General features: G+C 41.6%; 1 protein-coding gene across 1 annotated transcript in view; it reads left to right on the top strand.

Annotated features, from left to right (window-relative positions):
- Positions 1-9,309: 9,309 nt before the first annotated feature.
- Positions 9,310-20,041, top strand: part of CNKSR3 (CNKSR family member 3) — a gene marked incomplete at both ends in the record, with an annotated part of 60,326 nt that continues 49,594 nt past the window's right edge. Inside the window, one exon of the mRNA XM_079550012.1 lies at positions 9,310-9,361. Coding sequence (XP_079406138.1) covers positions 9,310-9,361 — 52 coding nt within the window. The remainder of the gene's footprint in view (positions 9,362-20,041) is intronic.

The raw sequence follows: 20,041 nt of genomic DNA, 5'->3' as shown, positions 1-20,041 counted from the left end.
TTTCTCCTCTTCAACATGTGCCTATCAGCCTCTTTGTACCTTGAGTTCCTCCGTCCCAATCTCTCTTCCTGATAGTCAGACCAGCTTTGGCCACCCAAACCTTCCACTTCTCTCCTGAAACAAGTGAATGCTGGAAGGCCATTATCATCTCCAGTGTATTGTTAACGAAAATAAAACAATCCTGCCGCCTTCTTTGGACGTCTCTGCCTGCAGGAAAACATGATTCCTATGTCACAAGGCTGATCAGGTGCCTGAAGTTTGGTAGTTATCTAAATACGGTTAGAAGACAAACTCCTTGAGGTGCAGCCTGACACTAGGCTATCATTTATATTAGCCTGAATGTGCCGTCAGCACAAAGCTCATAGCAGCAGTCATAACCCACAGAAAATAAGAACTGCTATGTTGTTAAACTTTTTCCAAGGTGCAGGTTTCAATAGTAAAGTGTGTATGGAATTCTGTGTCGTATTGAAGGAAGAGGAATAAGTCATGTTAAAGAGTTATTAATGCATATAGAGAAAATTATTTTAAAATTAAAATAACTTTCCCCAGGTCCTCAAAGTTGGGTATAGACAAAATATATATTGTCTCAGCAGCTTCACTGGAACATTTTGGCTGGATCACGTTCTTTCTTTTTCTTTCTTACAAGTGTGTAAATAACCAGTTATCTGAACAATTGAAAAAGATGAATCCTTTTTGGAGACTTCTGGATATGCTTACTGCATCCAGTCTGCACAAGAACTGGCTGGTTAGAAATGCTGTCTCTTGTATAAACCTCCTTAAAAAGGTCTGCCAAGTCACCGCAGAGGCCATAAAGAAGACTGGGGTGATTATTGCTATCTCCTGTTTCATGCAAACTCTGTAGCACAGTTAAAGCTGCAAAAGCAATACATCACTTTCAGAATGAAGCAGCAACATAAAAAAAAAAAAACCTCAACAGATTTGGGAGCTCTTAATAACAGCTCTTTCCCAGGTATCAGAAAATTAAAGAGTTAAAAAGAGAGAATAAATAAATGTGAATTCCATAAAGATATTAACCAAGAATAGCTAAAGATGGATGTTTCCCAAAAGGTTCAGAGGGTTCTTTTAGTTCGGATGATACCTCTTAATAACTTGGCTATTTATCTACAGCTATCTTTTGAAGTGCAGAATGTTTTATCTAATGCTATTTGTATCGAAATCAGTGAGAGATCATTCACTAATTTTCTTTACAAAAACTTTTGTGCACCAATACTATGCCTGACTGTGACATTTGTAAAAGCGACGTACACAGAAAATGTCAGTCAACACTCAGAACCGTGACTGAATTGTGACAGATTTTGACAAGAAGGAAAACCAACACATAGGATCTGAGGTTACCAACAAACGTGGATTACTTTTTTTAACAAGACCCAATAACGATCATTGGTCTTTTGAAACAGTAGTTGCTTAATGTTTTGACAAGGCTCCATGTTACCAGAAGCCAGAGAAGTAGCCATAAAGTGAACATATGACATCTCAAAATTATCTGTATAAGCAAAAAAACCACTTATGTTTTAGAAGAGATGGAAAAATGAATGTAGTGAGGCAGCAAATGCTTTTTCTGTGTAGTAGAAGAATCATTTGAGGCCTCATTTTATTTCTCTTGCATTGAACAGTTAAATATTTCAAAAAGAGGTCATTCAAAGGTTCCAGTATCCCAAAGACCTCACTCGTTTTCTTATTGGTAAAACTTCTGAAACATTTTAAAAGGTTTAAAAAAAATTATTCTCAGGATGACAAAAAAGGAATAAAATCTCATAATTCTCCTGCCATAAAAAAAAGCCCAAACAGATAAATATGTAAATGAAATGCAAAATCCCGGTAGTTCTATGAAGGCATTTATGTTTTCTTTTTATGGCCTAGTTCAATTCTCTTGCACTATTGGAGCTAGATATTGTAAATGGCATCCATGAGAAAAACATCAGAGAGAGCTGAGAATGCACTACCTGTGTTTTATTTCTGGGATGTTTCCTTTTGAAATGAAATAAATACTAAAAGTAAAACGCCCACTTGAGCCTTACCACTTTTGTAAGCTTTCCTAAATGAAGTGCTAAGGATTGTTTACACAAGCTGTGCCAGCTGCTTAATGGTTAAATACTTTACCTTTCTTCACACTGAAGCAGCAGGGAAGGTGGCATGTAGGGGAGGAACATGCAATTATGAGCAACCTAATTGATCATCCGAAGACCATCTGGAAAATCTGCCTGCTGATGGACAAACTGCTGGTGAAGTGTGTTTAACACTTAACATCCAACACTGTGCTCACACAATTGACAGACTTAGGGGAAAACTATCTGGCACCAGCTTGGCCTTCCCCACTGCTTAAGCACATGAACCTATGTTTTCAGAATTTGTTCTTTACCTGAAGTAGGCTAAGTGTACTGACCAGCTATATTTTGCAATAAATTATCCAGATTAGCCAATTAAGTATTTCTTACTTATATTGACTATTCTTATTGCTTTTTATGGAGGCGAATTTTCTTCAATCGTATGTTAATTATATTGTTGAGATTTATAGTGTTGTTACAGTAGTATTTTCAACTAAGAGAAGCTCATCTTCAGATTTTTAATACAAGTAGCTACTCAATTGCTTATCAGGAAATGGAAATATTTTTTCATGTATATGATTTTTTCCCTTAAATGAGTCATCTCAGCTTAGCCCACAACATTAAGGTTTTCTTCCACAAAGTACTTAAACACAAGTGTAAATTTAAACATATGACTAGTGGTACAGTTTCAGAGGATGGCCTGTGCTCCTACATTTATAAATGTTGAAAGACCTTGTTGAATCAGCAGCTTCAGCAAAATTGGCAAAGCTACATTTCTTTGGATCACATTTAGTTGTTTTTAATTTTTTTTCTTAGACCATAGGTCTTAAAAACAGGAAAACCAGTGGGAAAAATCCATGATTCAACTGGTATTTAAAAAAGGACATAGTGATTATAGCCAAATATAGAGTCCTGTGAAACCATGCCTGTTAGTAGGTAATTATTCCCAAAGTCAGAAGAATATTTGCGCCTCACCAATGTCACGTCATCCATTTTTAAACATATTTTTTTCAAACATACATTCAGCCTTACCTCAGACTGCATTACCAAGCATACACGAGTGCAGTAAATACCCAGCCACCCAGCACTGATCGCAATAAAGCTAGAGCTTTATTGAAAAATAGTAAGGTACAGCTACATGAAAGAATTTTCCAATACAGTAACACTGAATGAAAAGAGTCATGAAGCCTTTGGGATATATATTTTATTTTTCCATTGCATTTGGGTCCTTTCAGAACATAAACAAAGGGTTCACAGTGCTGTTAGCCTGTCTTCTGCTTCTTCAGGCAAAAAGATTTCTGTTTGCTTTAACGTGACGTATATGTATTCATTGTTTTCATTAAGAAGAGGTTTGTGTTTTGACACAAACACTGCAGAGGAATCTGCAAGGGATCAAAAGGAGGGAGGCTTCATACTACTGTAGGCAGGATATGAAGCATTTCATTCACTTTAGTGTTGACTTGACTGTTCTAGGCCAAATTCTGACCATGCTGATGGTCAGTGGATGGAAAAGTTGCCACAATACACCTTGGAAATTGTCCAGGATGCCTGTGTGGGGGTACACCCTTTCCATTCCTGATATTAAAATACTGTGGCATCATTTTCAATCATGGCTAAAATTACCTTTGATGTGGTTTTGGACCTGCAGGTGCTCAGCTTTGAAAATTGTCTGCTCCTCCCATGTGCAGCTACACAAGATCTTAGAGGAAGCCCAGTTTCTTCCTCCCTTCATGCCTTCCTTTCTTTCCTTCCTCCCTTCCTTCCTTCCCAATGTCAGTAAAACTTTTTTAGGTCTTCCTTGAAACAGACAGAAAGTTTCCAAATCGAGCTGCAAACAAAAGAGATGTACTTCACGATCACTAGAAGGGCTTAAGTGTTCTAATTTTGACAGTGTTTGCAAAGAACTTTGCATGTAAATCAGTGGATGAGCAACTCATCTCATCCACTTCCAAACTGCATGCATTTGCCCTCTGATGATCTGTCCCTATGACTACTGAGTGGGAGGCTAGGCTGACACTAGGCTGACTCAAGGGGACAATCAATCCTTCTCTTGGGCACATTTTAAATACTGATGCTCAGATGCCTAGGAAGGACTTGATATAAAAACAAGCATCTTCCAGTGGCCTGGCCAGGGTTCTCTGTGTTTTGAGAAAACACAAGTTAATTTGCTGTGTATAGAAAAGCATAAGAGCTTTTCTATGGTTAACCCTAATCCAAGGGCCATTGCTGCTGAGCTCAGCATATTGTACCTTTTGTGCCTTCCTATGTTGGAGTTTCTGGTCTCTAAGTCCTCCTATGATCATGAAAATCCACTTTAAAACTTAAGAAGAAATGCCAAAAACATATAAAGTTATAAACTAAACCTAAACCACAATAAAAAAGTAGGCCCCAAAACGAATAAGTTGCAAATACAGTTCTCTGTATGTGTGGGAGGGATAGATAATTAAGGGCTGTGTAATGATTTTGAACTCATGCTGGATACTTGTGGTACATTTTCTCTTTCAAAGAGTATGTGAGAGGTGCCAGCCTTCCAATAAAACACTAAATATTTAAAAACAACAACACCCTTCATCTGGCGGCCGTATTTCAAAGAACAAGCATCAATCCATTGTCTGGCTTCTGCCGTCATCTTGTACATGGAGAAAGCCAAAGACTCCAAATAATTTTGTGGCCTCGGGCATCAACAATAAACAATGTATATTTGATGTGTTGGCCTAATTTCTGTCCATTGAACCTGCCATTTTAAATCTGTTTGCACGCTTTTTTAATTTATTTTTTACATGCAAGGTCTTTGTATGCCCTGCGATCTTTGCACGTTTCTCAAGTCTTACAATTTCATATTTAGGATGATATTTTGAGGAACAGATAACCAAAATCCACTTTTACACTAAAAGACCAGATCATTGTAGAAATGGCTTTTGCAGAATTCTGCACTTTCAACCTAGTGAACATGGCTATTGCTACACTTTTTAATTACATTAGCAAATGTTTGGTCCTGAAAGCAGGGGAAAGGAGATATAATTATACTGACAGTGGAGAGAGAGAATATGTATTGATTACAGTTTCTAAAGTTCTTTTGCTAGATTTCTGCTATGAAAATTGTTGTCCTGAAGGGAAGCTGTAAACCTATTTTTGAAGATCAGTAGGTTTTAAGAAGGGCTGTTATACTTCAGGTAATTGCTTTACGCTTTCTTATATGATATATAAGCTCTTCTAATAATTGTGGTACCAACATTTGTTTGTGACCTCTACACTGAGGAGATGAAATCTACAGCTAGAAGGAAGCTAAGTGGCAGAGGGGTGGGCTAAACTCAGATACCTCACAGATGGGGAGAGGCTGCAGATCAACCAGCTGGTGGATGCAAATTCTGGCCTTTCCACCCAAGTGGTTTCAGCAGACCTATCCTCAACATACTCACTAAATCAGCATCCCCACATGCCACAGGGAAGAGAACAAAGCCAGCATGTGAACCCAGAAAACGCCTCACCCAGGAGACAGTCACTGCTCTGCAGAGCTTGATCAAGACCGGTCTGAGGCCTTGGGCACATATTCTGAGGCAGCTGTGGTCATAGCAAACCAGCTGTAGTTAACCACATTATTGTTTTCCCTCCTATCTGCTCATTCCAGTGGACCCTCTGCCACTGATGACTGCCCCAGCTGGGAAACACGTGGAGTTGCACAAGCTCCCCAGCTGCTCCAACCATGGAGGTTTGTTTGGACAGTTAACATACAGATACTCTTATATCCCCTAATATGAAAACATTTAAGCATGTTCCTCCCACTGAATTTAACAGAATTACTCCCATGTCTAAATTTAAAGCACTTCAGGATGACTCTTAGTAGTTTTCCAAGTGCTGCATGAGCTGCCTGTGACAGGGCAAGGCTTTGAACCTCTTTCTTTTGAAATTGAGCTAGGCTGTCTTAACCACAAGACCACAGGTATTTTGTGAGTCTGCTCATTAATGTTTGAAATATATTTTAAAATCTGATTATTTGCAAATGCTATAGAAGAAACTATAATAGTAGCTTGTTTTCTTTCCAGAGTAACTTTCTGAAGTTAATAGGGTCTTCAATTCCTGATCAGGTGGATTTTTCTCAGCTTCATTAAGCAGTTGTGATGCTGCTACTGATCCAATTCGAAACATTTAAATACATAAAAATTAATGGAAAAAAAAACCCCAAACAAACAAAAGAAAGTTTGCTTCACTTATTATTTTTAGAGCTGATCAAATATTTAAATAATGTATTTATTTCCTGTTACTTTTTTCCCCTTCTACATATACCTCTATCTGCAAGGAAAGATATAGAGGAAAGTGTCAATACACCTTTCTTGTATTTCTGAATCTGAGATAAATTTAGGCTATAAAGAAAAATGGCTAAATTAAAACACGTGTATCTAACATTCTTTAAAAAGAAGCAGCAAGAGGTAGACTGTAAAAGAGAAAGAGAGCAATGCATCCTGTCTCCTTGTGAAGTACTCTTCAGAAAGTTCTGCATAGGCACAGGGACCCAGCTTCAGGCTGGCTTCAAACCCATGTGGTGTTTCCTTCTACATGGGGGCCTTAATCAGTAAGTGAGAAGGAGTTAGATTGATTTAGGTTAAATGTGGGCTTCTTGAATCTGGGTGTGAGTATGAGTCCACATCTGTGTGCTTTTGACACTTGATGACTGGGCAAACAGCTGTAAAAGATGGAGCAGGCACTGCTCCTGCTAAATCTTTAAACTGCTTTCCCTGTTTTACCTTTTCTTTTACTTGCATTAAACTCCCAGCAGTTGCTTTCCATTTGGGGATGTAATTATTCTGTATCTGATAACACTGACTGTTGGGGTGTATTCCAGACAAATCTTTCTGCTTGTGTATCATTTGGACAGGGAAGTGAGAGCTAGGTGTGTACAAAAAGGTTGCCATTGTCAGGTTTCTGCTTAAGCATTGATACCGGTGAGTTCTGTGCTCAATTTACTTGAGAGTGAGGGAGCTTCATAGCCAGGTAAAGAGAGCCCAAAACAAAGGTATAATCCAATTTCTATTAATTTTAAAATATATTTATAATAAATGTATATTGTACAAAATAGTCTTGTGATCCCCAGGGGTGCCCCATTCTTGGAAGCATTCAAGGCCAGGTTGAATGGGGCCCTGGGCATCCTGTTCAGGAGAGCAGCAGCTCTGCCAATGGCAGGGGGTTGAAACTGGGTGGGCCTTAAGGTGCTTGAACCTTAACATAAGCCATTCTATGATTCTACAAAAATCAACCTGAATTCATGAAAGTATTACATAAATGACAGTACTGCTTGGTTACTAGATTCTTTCTAAGTCTCTGGGGAGGCATAGCCAGTACACAGTTTTCCAAAAGTGATAAAGCCTGGAAGTTCCTCAGGCTGTCCTTACTTCATCCAGACAAAAGAGACTTTCTTTGTATACCCATTGTTCAAGAAGGGACTAGGCAGACCTATTTCTCTCAGTAGTGTACACCAAAATCTCCCACGCGATCATGTATAGAAAGGAGATCCATCACTGACAGTTCTATTATCAAGGTGAGAAGCAAGATTCTTGTGCAACAACAGTTGCCCCATCAGTGTGAATATTTTAATTACATGCTAACAGAACCAAATCCAGTTCTGTACCTGACTCATTTCTAGTCACTTAATTTGTATGTTGCAGCTTCCAAATGAACTTAAATACTCAGTGACCTTTCTCACTGAAAAGCTAGAGACATGCTTCCTTCCCCTGTCATTCCCACCTCATTTGTCCACAGCAGGCTGTACAGCAGATGGTTTTGAGGGACATAACACAATAAAAGAACACAGGGTCATTACAACGTTGTCCTGCTTACAAAAACAAACAACAAAAAAGTAATTTGTAATCTTGAAAATTATAAAAATTCTAACAACGAATAATAGATTTATCAAATTTTCAGATCTGCTAGCAAGTGACTGGACTTGCAGTTCTGACTCACAAAATCTGGTGCTCATCCTGTCCAAATAAGACATAGGGCCTGGCTTGAGATGCGTGACAGAGAAGGATGGCAGCAGATGAACACTCCAAACACCAACAGCGAGACATTTGCTTTCCTTCCTGCAACCTTGGGAAGCATCTGTGTAGTTAAGACCAAAGCTCTGTGACACTAAGGGTTGTGAAACCATTAACAGGGCTCATTGCAGGGCCCATCTGTTCACCCTAGGCTTTGCAGGGACTGAGAGCGTCTGCTTTGTTGTTTTTGGAGTGTGAATGACGCACGTTTCCATAGGGAATCCAGAAATTTTGGGCTGCTCCATTGATACTGTGGTGAATCTCATTTTAATCTTTCAAATATGCAGTGAGGTGAAGTGATAGGCATAGTATTTCACACAGCAGAAAGCAAATCAGCAACTGAGCTCCAATCAATTGATCTTAGAATCAAGAACTAGAAATATACCTTCAGCCACCATGTGACAAACAGGGTGAGTGAACTACTGTTGTTTAGGTATACGGGCAAAAAAAACCCTTTTGTTTTTCACCACTATTTCTCCAACCTAAAGCTGTTGATAGAATCGTAGAATCATTCAGGTTGGAAAAGACCTTAAAGGTCACTGAGTCCAACCACGACTAACCATACAACCTAACTAACAACCCTCTGCTAAATCATGTCCCTGAGCACCGCATCCAATCAGTGATGCGCCATGTCTTGACTCAGTGTCCAGGCTGTGCAGCAGGCACACTCCTGTGGGGCAGGAAAGCACAGAACACAGACACATAGAGCTACAGACTCCCATCCCAGTGAACACACACTTTGAGTATGTTCGACCACAGGCTATTTAATACCGGCGCAGAAAATCGCTCTATTTTCCTTTCATGGAGTTTATTTCACTCAGACTCCCAATTTCTCCCCGAGACGCCCATCTCTCCTCTTCCTTCTCCCCGGGCAGCTTCACTCTGCTCCTTGCCCCACCGCGGCCGTTGCTTCCCATAGGCCGGACCGGTGCCATCGCCCCATCACTCCCCCCCAGCCCACCGGCCGCCACCCGCGGAGTTCCGCTGGGGGCGGAAGCAGGCAACCGGCCCGGCCCGCCGCCGAAGGGAGCCGGCCGACAGCACGTGGGGGCGGGGCGGCTGCGGGGCGGGCTCCGGGAGGAGCCGGCTCGAGGGGACGGCCCGGCTGGCGCGGGGCGGGCGCGGAGCGGGGCAGCGGGGATGGGAGCTTGAGAAGGGGCGAGTCCGCGTCCGAGAGCGCGGCGGGCGGCAGTCCCGGCGGGGCTGAGCCCGCCATGGAGCCGGTGACCAAGTGGAGTCCGAAGCAAGTGGTAGACTGGACCAAAGGTAAGTACGGGCACCGCGCCGCGGGGATTTTCTGGTACCAGGTTCGGGGGCCGGCGGGGCAGCGCCGCCTGTCCGTGTGGGAGCCGCAGCTGCTCTCGCCCTGCCGGCAGCCGGGCGGCCTCGTGGCAGCGGGGCGGGCGCCGCGGCGGTGGCAGCCGCTGTCCCGCGGCTCCGAGAGCTCTGCTGCGCGCCTCGGCCGGAGCGCTGTGGGCGTTTCTCTCCGGGCTAGGCGCGGGGAGGGAGCAGGCGGGCGGGCTGCTCGCCGTACGGGTGTTTGAGCGGAGCCTTCCCTGCTGCGGCTCCTGCTGTGGCCGCGCAGCTGGTCGGTTCACAGGGCAGTGCCAGCTCCTCTCCTTCGGGCGGGGAGTTGAGTGAGTCCCTGCGCGCTGACTCCGGGCTTTCCAGGCAGCAGCCAGCCGCTAGTCGGAAACATTTCGATTTCGTACGTTAAGCAAAAACTTTATAAACTGATTCAAGTAGGCAAGAGCCATTAATCTCGTTGAACGGCGGCGGGATTAACATTGGGTGCTGCTGCACGGGAAGTTGAATTCCGGCCCCTGCAGCTCTCCCACTCTTCGCGCCTGTGCTTTTATTTTCTCCTTCGTATCTGCGCTTACTGCTCAGTTCTGAGATCTTTCCCTGACGTTCCCCCTGCATGACCGATTGGCCAAGTTTGCCAAATTGTGCTGCGGGAGGCAGAGAAAGAAAGAAGTTGGTTGTCGCAGCCGTGCCCGCGGGGTGCTGCTGCTGCCATCTCCGGGCTCCCCTGGGGGAATCGCTGTAGTGTTTTTGTGAGGGCAGTTCTGACACTCGTTTTGTCAAGTCTGGTTGGACTCTGCGAGTGCTTTCTGAGTAGCAGTCGGAGGTTTGCACTCGCAGTTCCTGCTCTACGGTCTATAAATCGCAGGGAATGTAGCAGTGAATTAGGTGAGGGACTTGTGACTTACAAACTAGACTGCTGTTCTCTTGTAGGACCGTGTTTTAGTGCGGTCGTCTTTTGTTACGTGAAGTGTTTTTGCAGGCTTCTCTTGGTTTGAATTTGATGTGAAGTTATATATTCCCTGGATGAGGAGCGGCACTCGTTTGTAGCAGCCATTACTTCAACGTCTCAGGACCATAACGCTGATTAGACTACATGCCTGCGGTCAGCGCTTGGCAGGAGTCGGACTCAGGACTGAGTCAAATTGGGAAGTCAGGCTCACGTTGTGTGCATTGCGGGATGGGTCCTCCCAGCCCTCCTGAGTGTCACCGTGCGGTGACAGACTGCCTCAGGAGCTCCCAGAGGGTTCCATGCAAACGTGCTGTGAAGTTATGCGTTAACACACGGCTAACTTCTATGGGAAGATTTTTTCTTCTGTTGGTATTGGTTGAAACAGGAGCGCATTGTTACACTGAAATAAGCCTTTTGCTTTGGCATGTGGAATATTTATACAATGCTGTTCCCTGATTATGTTTTTTCTCTTGGGCACTGAAAGTTTGTTAACTTGCCAGATTAAAGAGTAAACCTGCTAATCATTTTAAAAGGCCTTATTACTTTTAAGCACGCTTGGCTTGCTTTCTTGCATAATGTATTCTACTTGCAGGTTCCTTGAACAGGTAACTCTTTAGCTGGACCCTCAATTAGTGTTATACAGAATAATTTGAGGCCTGGTTGTAGTAGGAAGGTGTATCTTCTGACTAATGCTAACACGTGTCCTTTGAAATTCAAAAGAATAAATTAAAGACTGACAGTGACTTTTGTTTCTGCTGTTGTTTTTCGGTTTCCAGGTAAGTATTTGACCTCTCAGTGCCCGGCGTCATTTTACGTCACTCCCTGCCTAACGACATTGTCATAAAGACACGAGATGTGGAAAACTTTATGGTTGTGTTTTCATCTCTGCATATGAAAATTAACACTTTAATGGGTAGCTAATAGCCTTCTGATCACTGTTTCTTGGTTTATTTTTAACCCAAAATGCTTTTCTACTATGTAGCCCACAACCACTGCATCTTCAGCAGATACCAGTAGTCTATATTCTGCCTTACGAGCATTATCGTTAATTCTGAAGGTTGGTTTTATAAATACTAGATGCTTGGAAGGGAGCTGATGCCAGTTATTTGACTCTTGCTGTCTGTACAGAAGGGTAAAACCACAATCTCTGCTGAACTGGTCAAGCTGTGGGGAAGGTGTTTGACTGGTGATATTCGTTGCCTATAGTGGTGCCATGGAGATGTATTATAGGAGAATGACACGAATAACGGTGGTGGGAGACAGGTTTTGCAGATAGTGATGCATGCATGTTATAAAATGGTAAAGACTTTGGAAAAATAGGGAGAAGCAGAAATAAGAAGTCTCATTTGGGCCATTTTAATGTTCAATATAAAACTAAGACTTTTTCTCCATTATTTTTCTATTTCAAATACATTTACAATCAAACATTTATCAATTGATATATAATTATGCATATTTATTAACATATGTTATATTAAAATTTATTTTCACATTTAAAAAAAACAACAACATTTTTCCCAACCAGAAGGCGCATAGAAACTTTCCCGCTTCTGATGAAGCAAATTCCAAAAGTAAGCTGTGCATCCTCTCCAGGACAGTTAGCTAATTGACTTTTGGTGAACTTGGCTTCCTGTCTAAAACAAGCAGACAAAACTTGCACTTTTTTTTAAACAGAGCAACACTTACCTTGAAGAGTCACATTGTGATTTTTGTGCTGTTTGCTTCCTTGCAGACCCTGTAAAGAACCTTTATCTGTAATTTGGAATAGAGCATATGTAGAATTAATTTTGTAAATGTGAATATTTCTAGGTTTTTGTAACCAGGTTTTAAATAAAAAGTGCTTTGTTTATTGTTGTCAACAATAGCTGATAGAAAAAGCAGTTGCTTGCCTGCTCTTGTTAATTCACTCTAGAATGCTTTTTTTTTTTTTTTTTTAAAGCAAGGGTGTTTTTTCTGGCAAAGCATACTGTAGTGACAGTAGCAGATAATGTAGCTAAGGGTAAAATCAAGGTTGTTGCTGAAGAGTTGTGCATTTACTCACTAGCAGTTCTGTAGACAAAACATTTCTCAAGCTCTGACCAAGGATATGGTAGATCTTTAGCTATAGCATTGGTTTTAGGAAACTATCTGGTATTCATAAAGGCATTGAAGTGATGATGTAACAACATGATTTTTTTTTTTTTTTTTAACTGTGTGATGCAGATTCTAGCAGTTTTTGGGAGTTGTCTTAAGCTGTGAGAACGTGCTTTTTGATCAGGTCACTATGTTGAATTGACTTCCTTGCAGGGTGTTTGTGGAGTTGGTGGCATGCATCGGTCTTGAAACTGACTGAACAGGGATAATAGATTCTCTTTTTTCAGTTAATCCTTGCTGGAAGAGAAACTAACTCTGGTAGCATTTGACTTGCAGCCTTGTTCCTGGGTGAGCTAAGATGCTTACAGGCTCACAGACTTCATTTCTTTCTCACTACCTTCTTGTGCGTTCCCTCAAGACTGAATTGTCTGCTAGAACTCATGAAGGAGTCTTAGAATGGCTTGGGTTGGAAGGGATCTCTGAGATCATCCAGTTCTATCCCCTGCGCCACAGGCAAGGTTGTCAACCGCTATATCATGCACTAGGACCAGGTTGCCCAGGGCCTTGCTCAGTCTGGCCCTGAACACCTCCAGGGATGGGGCATCCACATCTTCTCAAGTCATTTGGGTTATGATGGGGTGGGCTGACAGCCGCGCAAGTTGCAGCACATCTTGAGGACTGCAGCTGATGCAGTTTGATGATGCTTTTGTAGTTTTCTGTGTTTTGGCTATCCTGGATGTAGAAACTGGCAAGAACTCACTTTATTACATACAGACACGCATGTGGAGAAGTGTCCAGTACAGAAGTGGCATAACTTTTCTGGAAGAGAACAATTTGAAGAAAACATTGTAATGTGATCATGTGGAGGCATGTTCTGTAGTCTCAGTAGCCCCTGACTACTTAAAACCTTGCAGCTGGGATATGGGAGAGGAAGAGAAGCTGCAGAAGGGGAAGATTCTCCCATGTGAAAAATGTCAGTATCCTACTAGACAACACAGTTGTATCATCTCTTTGTTTTCCTCCTCTTTCCCCTTGCCCCGAGGCCTGGCATACTTACGTGACTTGTGACTTCAAGCCAAATTTTACACGGTAAAGACAGTTTGACACGCTTGTGGTTAGATGCCTTCTTGTTGTGAGTCTCCATTACAGTCTGGCCTATGTTGCTGTAGCTGTGTGCTCAGCTAGCTCTGGATCAGGCTGGAGCTTTGGTCCTTTTATCGCACCCCGGATTCACTTATTCCATTACCAAAATAGTTCATGGATGTCATTTATTCTTGTGGCTGTTATGTCACAAAATATTCTTGATTTGCATTGCCAATAAAACTTGAGGGCAACTATTTTTATTTATAGGTATTCTGGAAGAAGGAGGGGAAATATGTTAATGTATTAGCAGTTAGCATTTAATCAAGAAGGCCTCGTGTTCTTTTATTTAGAGTTATCGTGCTGATTTCAACAAGGTCAGCTGTGTTATCTGTGTGCTGGGTGCCCCAAACCATAGCTGGCTTTCAGAAACAGTTCTAAGTAGCACATAACACTGAAGTTGTGTGGTTGTTTTTTTTTTTTTTTAAGCCTTTTTAAGTATTCTGAATTGGATACTATTGTGTTGAAAGTATTTTGAAAAAATCTAACACTAATAAGCCTTAATTTCTCCGTTTGCTTGTTTACTCAAAAATATTTGTAAAGAGTTTTTTTATTATGCAGATGAGGTTGAATGTACACCCTCTTCTCAGGTATTTCAGCTGAAATTCTGAATGTAGCTGGCCTATAATGTTTCATTAGCAGAAGGTGAAAATAATAAATATATTTAGCATTTGTCTGTTGGTTATAACTTAAAGTAAAAAGCTGTACAACCAGTTTGTTCTAGTGCTAGCTTAAAATTATTCATTCGTTGCTGCTAAGTGAATGTGTATGAAAAAAGTAGAATCAGTTGGCCTCTGTGTTCACATGTTCGTGGTCTTTTTTCTGTAACAGTTTTCTTTTTGTTGTTGTTGCTTATGGGTTCTGTGATTTTATTTTATTTTTTCTTCTTTCCCCTCACAATCTGCTCTGTTTGCTTTGCCATTAAGGTGCTTTTCAAACTATTTTAACCAAACATCAGAAGTCTAAAAGCAGAGGGCTATCACCATAATGTATTGAAAAGAAACCTTTTAAATGCTAAAATCTCAGTGAGCATTACTGGAAAGTTGATTGTAACATTTAGTAATATAATGCAGCTGTGACAAAGGATTTTAGGATGCAAGCAGGTAGTGGGTACAAAGCATATATCTTTAGGTAGTACCTAGACACAGAACTGTTAAAAGCCAAGATGTTCTGTATTAGTCCACCAGAGAGATATAGTGATAGCAGAAGAAATTTCTGTCAATTATAATTGCTCAGTAGTAGCAATTAGCTGTTGCTTCTGTAGTATTTTTTTCCTCTTTCTTGCATGTTTTTTCTACAGTGGTCAAAAGCTTTTTTCTTCCATTGTTTGAGCCTTCTGTAGCCAGTCTCATTTTTTTATGAAATGTGTCTGATGTTCATAATTCTAGTTGCTATGAGTTTGTTCCTCATGTTTCTGCCTGGGACTCTTGTTTTCAGCATATAAAGCCTCTTGGCTAAGGATCGTGCCTCTTTCTGTTTGTACACTGTCTAGCACACCACAAGAGCTAGTGGAAAGCTAGTGGAAGACAAAATACAGAGCACTAGATAAAATTCTTGTTGAAATTTGTGATGGTGTTTTATTTTCTTAAGTAAAAGAACCTGACAAAAGGCTGTTACCCAACAGATGCAACTAGATGAATTGCAGTTATGAGTGATGTGGCATACAGCCTGTCAACAAGTGTAAGAAGCATAGTTTTTGGGTTTTTTTGGTGTTTTTTTTTTTTTTTTTTTTTTTTTTTTTTGAGAGGGGAGGGGTGTTATTTGTTCTTTCATTTGATTTCTTGAATCTAAACTTATAGATTGCCTGATTTAAGTCATGTTCTAACAGATAAGCTCCTTCCAGGCATCTTAGAATGAGATCTTCCTTTGCAGGGAAGCTTCACAGTGAGAATAGATTAATGCTTATGTCCTAACAGTGTCTCTGTGAATAAATGGAAAAAAATTGATTACTGTTGCATTTTTTCCATACTTGGGATGTTATTAGTCTTAATTTGAATCTTGCATTTTCCTGTCAACATCACGTACTTGGGTTTCACTTCCCTGGAGGTTTGTTATCTTGGCAACGTTTCTTGGCTCTTTCCTCCAGATACCCCAAATATGTAAGTCCTGTCAGAAAGAGGAGGTAGTGAGATTCTGATGTTTTCAAGGCTAACCTAGAGAAGGGAAGGAGAGGATGGATAAAAGCTAACAGAACTGGGGCCGCTCTAGCAGACTCCTACATATTTGCAGTAGATCTTCAGGACTTTTTTTCAGTCACAGAATTGGTCTCAGATCTTAATGTTTCTTCACAAGCTTGCAATAAGAGTTAGGAAATATGAAGAAAAATGCTGTTTGACTCTGTATCTCTGTCTGATGTTAGGGTACATATTCCTTTCAGTGAGATGACTTCTGAGTATAAGGTATCATTCATATCCCTGGGCCATGCTTGCTTGCTTTGCGTAAGTAGATTGTCTGTGGATTTCCATATGCCTGCCTCCATCTTTTCAGAGTGTGTACAGTAACATTTCACAGCTTGGAGGATTTGCCAGAAGGATGTGTGCATGGAATCTGCCTGTTCTTTCTTTTAATAGCTTTAAACAATCATTGCCTATTAAAATAGATTTTTATGATACTATGAAACACAGCTGTTTTTCATCAAATATTACAAACGCTGGATAAAATCAAGCATTTGTGTTTTGATTTGGTGAGACCAAATCACCGACCTTTGTAACTTTGGCCTACAGACATTCATTCAGTATCTGACTGACTTATACTGTAATAATGCATTCGTGTTGAGCTTGAGTAGTTTCTCTTACTTCTTTCTCATAGCCTTTTACACTTTGGTCACTGTAGTACCAAAATCTCTTCAGTTTTTGGACTCTTTCTTGTATTAGTAGTTAGGTGTAGGGAAGCTAAGCATCTGCTGTGGTGTTACAACCAAAGCTTTGTGGTGCATATATGATCTTATCTTTCTTTTTGATCAAAGGAGAGATCTCCATTAGTACTTAATTGGTGCTCATCAAGGGCTAAGGCTTTTGCTGAAGGAATGTTGTTACACGCTTCTAGTCTAATATGATCCTGATGTCTGTCTTGTGTATGCAAAATGAAGGTTGCTTAGCTTGTCATGCTTTTATCTTTAATGTTAATAATATATTTTCTTATCTCACTGAGTCTTGTATGACTGGAATGAAGTTTGCTGGGTGAATGCTTTATGAACAGCTCAGTAATACGTCTATTTTGTCATTAAATAAAAGATAACTTTTCTGATACAGATGTTTTCCCAGCCCAAACAGAAGAGCAGGTCTCAAGGTGTTGCTTCTTTTGTGTTTTGAATTTAGTGGCCGATGAGACAGGCCAATTTAGAGGTGCTGTTGGGCTTCTTGCCCAGCTGAAGACCTTGGCAGCGTGCTTCCTCCTCCATGATCTAAGTATGGTGAGAGGGCTGTGTCCTCACAGCCAAAAGACAGCCCTTTAGTGATGGCTAGATGTGCAAGTAGGGTAAGGCCCTGCTGGCCTAATCGCTGGGATAGCAGTATCATGGCTTGAGCATTGAGGAAGCAGAACGCTGTACTGAGCTGGTATCAGCGTTGTGCTGCTGAGGAAGCCTGTGCTTTGGATGAGGGTGGGAGGGAGAGGAGAACAATAGAAGCTGAAGGCCTGCTTTTGTGCAGGAGGCTCCCCAGGAAGGAGGGCTGTGAGAGCAAGTTCAGACATGCCTGAGGAATGTGGACCGAAAAGCACGTGAAGGTCCAGGATGCAGCTGTGCCCATAGGAGTAGGGCAGGGCCTAACAAGAGGGGTGTTTTCTCATCTCCCTTGCTCCCTCAGCACTTGTTGCAGGGATTTCTGGTCAGTGCTTGGTTAGCTGTCCTCTACATGGTGGAGGATTGTTGCTGGCTCCACAAGCAAGGTTCCCAAAGGATTATGACAGAAGATAACTTAGTAATTGTTGGCATTCCTAATGCAAGCTATAATGGAAACTGTTGTTAAAAGAGGAATCAAAAGATAGACGTTTTATGCATTCTGTGATCTTGTACTCTTTTTTTCCCTTTTAGTTGTGCAGTTCTCTATGTGGCACCTGGATTTCATCTGTACTCACCAGAGAATGCAGCTTTGTACTTCTTATGCTGTACCTGCAAAAACATAGAAGTGTCATAGTTATTTAGTTGTGTTTTGAAACAATCCTTCATCTGTCCTCTAGCTATATATGTTTCTATTTATACATAAATCCATATGCGAGGGAAGCAAACCTATCAATAACCTTTTTTATTTCTTACTGATTTTAGTTGTATCTCACAGTAGCATGTGATTGTTATACAGATTGAACTGATAAATAAAAAGAGTAAAGAGCATGGTTTGCCTTCACTTATATTTGAGACTTACTGCTAATACCAGAGGATCATTTAATACTGGCATTTGACCTATTTGCTCTTTATTCAGGAGGGTAGATGGGGGTTTGATGCAACGGTGCCAAAGCTGGAACACTAAAATGGGCTGATCTGAGTGCAGTGCTTCCGCACTGGGTACTTGCTGGCAGTGAGGGTTCTTTGGAGTGGGGAATCTGTTCTGATGGTTGCAGTTACTACAGTTTTATGCTTCCATGTTTTGCTGCTTACTGCTTTATTAGGTCTGTGCACCAGGATGTTCCTAGTTAACTACAGTACTTTTAAAAAGGCTTAAAAAATATTAAGATAACTAGAACAGAGCTTGAGAAATGAAGTATCTATGTGTGATAAGTGCGCTCTATGCCTTCTTGATTTAACTGTCACGTATCATTATGGCAGTACCTCTGGTGCTTCAGTCTTTATTTTATTCTTCCTGTACACCTCTCAATTGGGAGCTGCTGTGTTACTCTCTTTTTAAAGATAAGGAGTTAAAACTGTGAGGAGTTCAAGTACATCTGTGCCATGGTGCAGTTTTAACTAACATAATGTAGGTTATCTATGTACAAGAAACAGTGTTAGCATTGTTGTCTTAGCTGTTTTTGTCTGTGAATACAGACCAAGTGCCAGGTCCTGCACTTTGGCTTTAAGAACACCAGGCAAGACTACAGGCTTTGGGCGGACTGTCTGGGAGATTTGGGGAAGAAACCATCTTGGGGGGATGTTGGTTGATGCTTGGCTGAACGTGAGCCAGCAGTGTGCCCAGGTGGCCAAGAAGGCTGATGGCATCCTAGCTTGTATCAGAAATAGTGTTGCCAGCAGGAGCAAGGAAGTGACTGTCCCTCTGTACTCAGCACTGGTGGGACTGCACCGTGAGTACTGTGTTCAGTACTCCCTCACTACAAGAAAGACACTGACGTGCTGGAGCATGTCCAGAAAAAGGCAATGAAGCTGTGAGGGGTCTGGAGCGCAAGTCTTATGGGGAGCAAGTGAGGGAACTGGTATTGTTTCTCATGGAGGAGGCTCAGAGGAGACCTTACTGCTCTCTACAGCTACCAGAAAGGAGGTTGTGTGAAGTGGGGGTCAGCCTCTTCTCTTCTGTTACTAATGATAGAGCTAGATGGAATGGCCTTGAGTTGCACCAAGGGAGGTTCAGGTTGGATGTTCAGAAATTTTTTTTTGCTCTGAAAGAGTGATCAGGCAATCGAACAGGCTGCCCAGGGAGGTTCTGGGCTCACTGTAACTGAAGGTGTTCAAGAAACATATATATGTTGTACTGAGGGACATGATTTTGTGGGAGAATATTGGTGGTAGGTAGACAGTTAGACTGGATGATTTTGGTGGTCTTTTCCGACATCAGTAATTCTGTTATTCTGTGTTGCTCATTACCTCCTGAACTGTTTGGGCAATTTCAGGTGTCCACATATGGCAGTGTTTGTGATGCAGGTGATGAAAGAAAGTGATTTTCCTCTGGTCCTACTGTGGGAGGCACTCAAATCAGGGTTAAGACATGATTAATTTACATCTATGCTCTTGTTCTAGTCACTGGAGCCTAGAGAATGGTTCAGCAAATCTTGTCTGCTTCACGGAGAGTTGAAGGATGCTCTAGGCAATGTACTCTAGTACGTTGAGTACTGCGGAGGTCCGTACTGAGTTGATCCCCCATCTGGGTCCATCCCACAGTGTCTGCTGTAGAGCAGCGAAAGTTGCGGGCCCTGGTTCAACCCTAGATTCTCCTTTCTGCATAGTCACTCGAGCTGCTATTGTGCATAAAGTGACAACAGAACAGGTGGAGGCATGGTCGTTTAGAAAAGTTGTGTGCGTAAGAAAAGAGAGCACAGCTTCATTTAGAGTTGTTGAAATACTCGTAATCAGTAGGCATCTGTTGTGGTTTAACCTGGCAGGTAGCTGAACACCACACATCGTTTGCTCACCCACCTCCTCCCAGTGCAATGCAGAGAGAACTGGAGGGGAAAAAAAACCCAGAAATTAGAACTCGTGGGTTGAGATAAAGTCTATTTACTGAGATAGAAAATGAAGAAAAAAGGGTGGTAATGATATTATGTGCGTCTGGATGTGTTTATATGGATATGCACAAAACAGGTGATGCAGAAAC

This window comes from Tetrao urogallus (assembly GCF_951394365.1).
Source record: "Tetrao urogallus genome assembly, chromosome: 2".
In the NCBI taxonomy this organism is placed as follows: domain Eukaryota; kingdom Metazoa; phylum Chordata; class Aves; order Galliformes; family Phasianidae; genus Tetrao; species Tetrao urogallus.
Note: the sequence above shows the minus strand (reverse complement) of the source record. Positions and strands in the feature narration are given on the sequence as shown.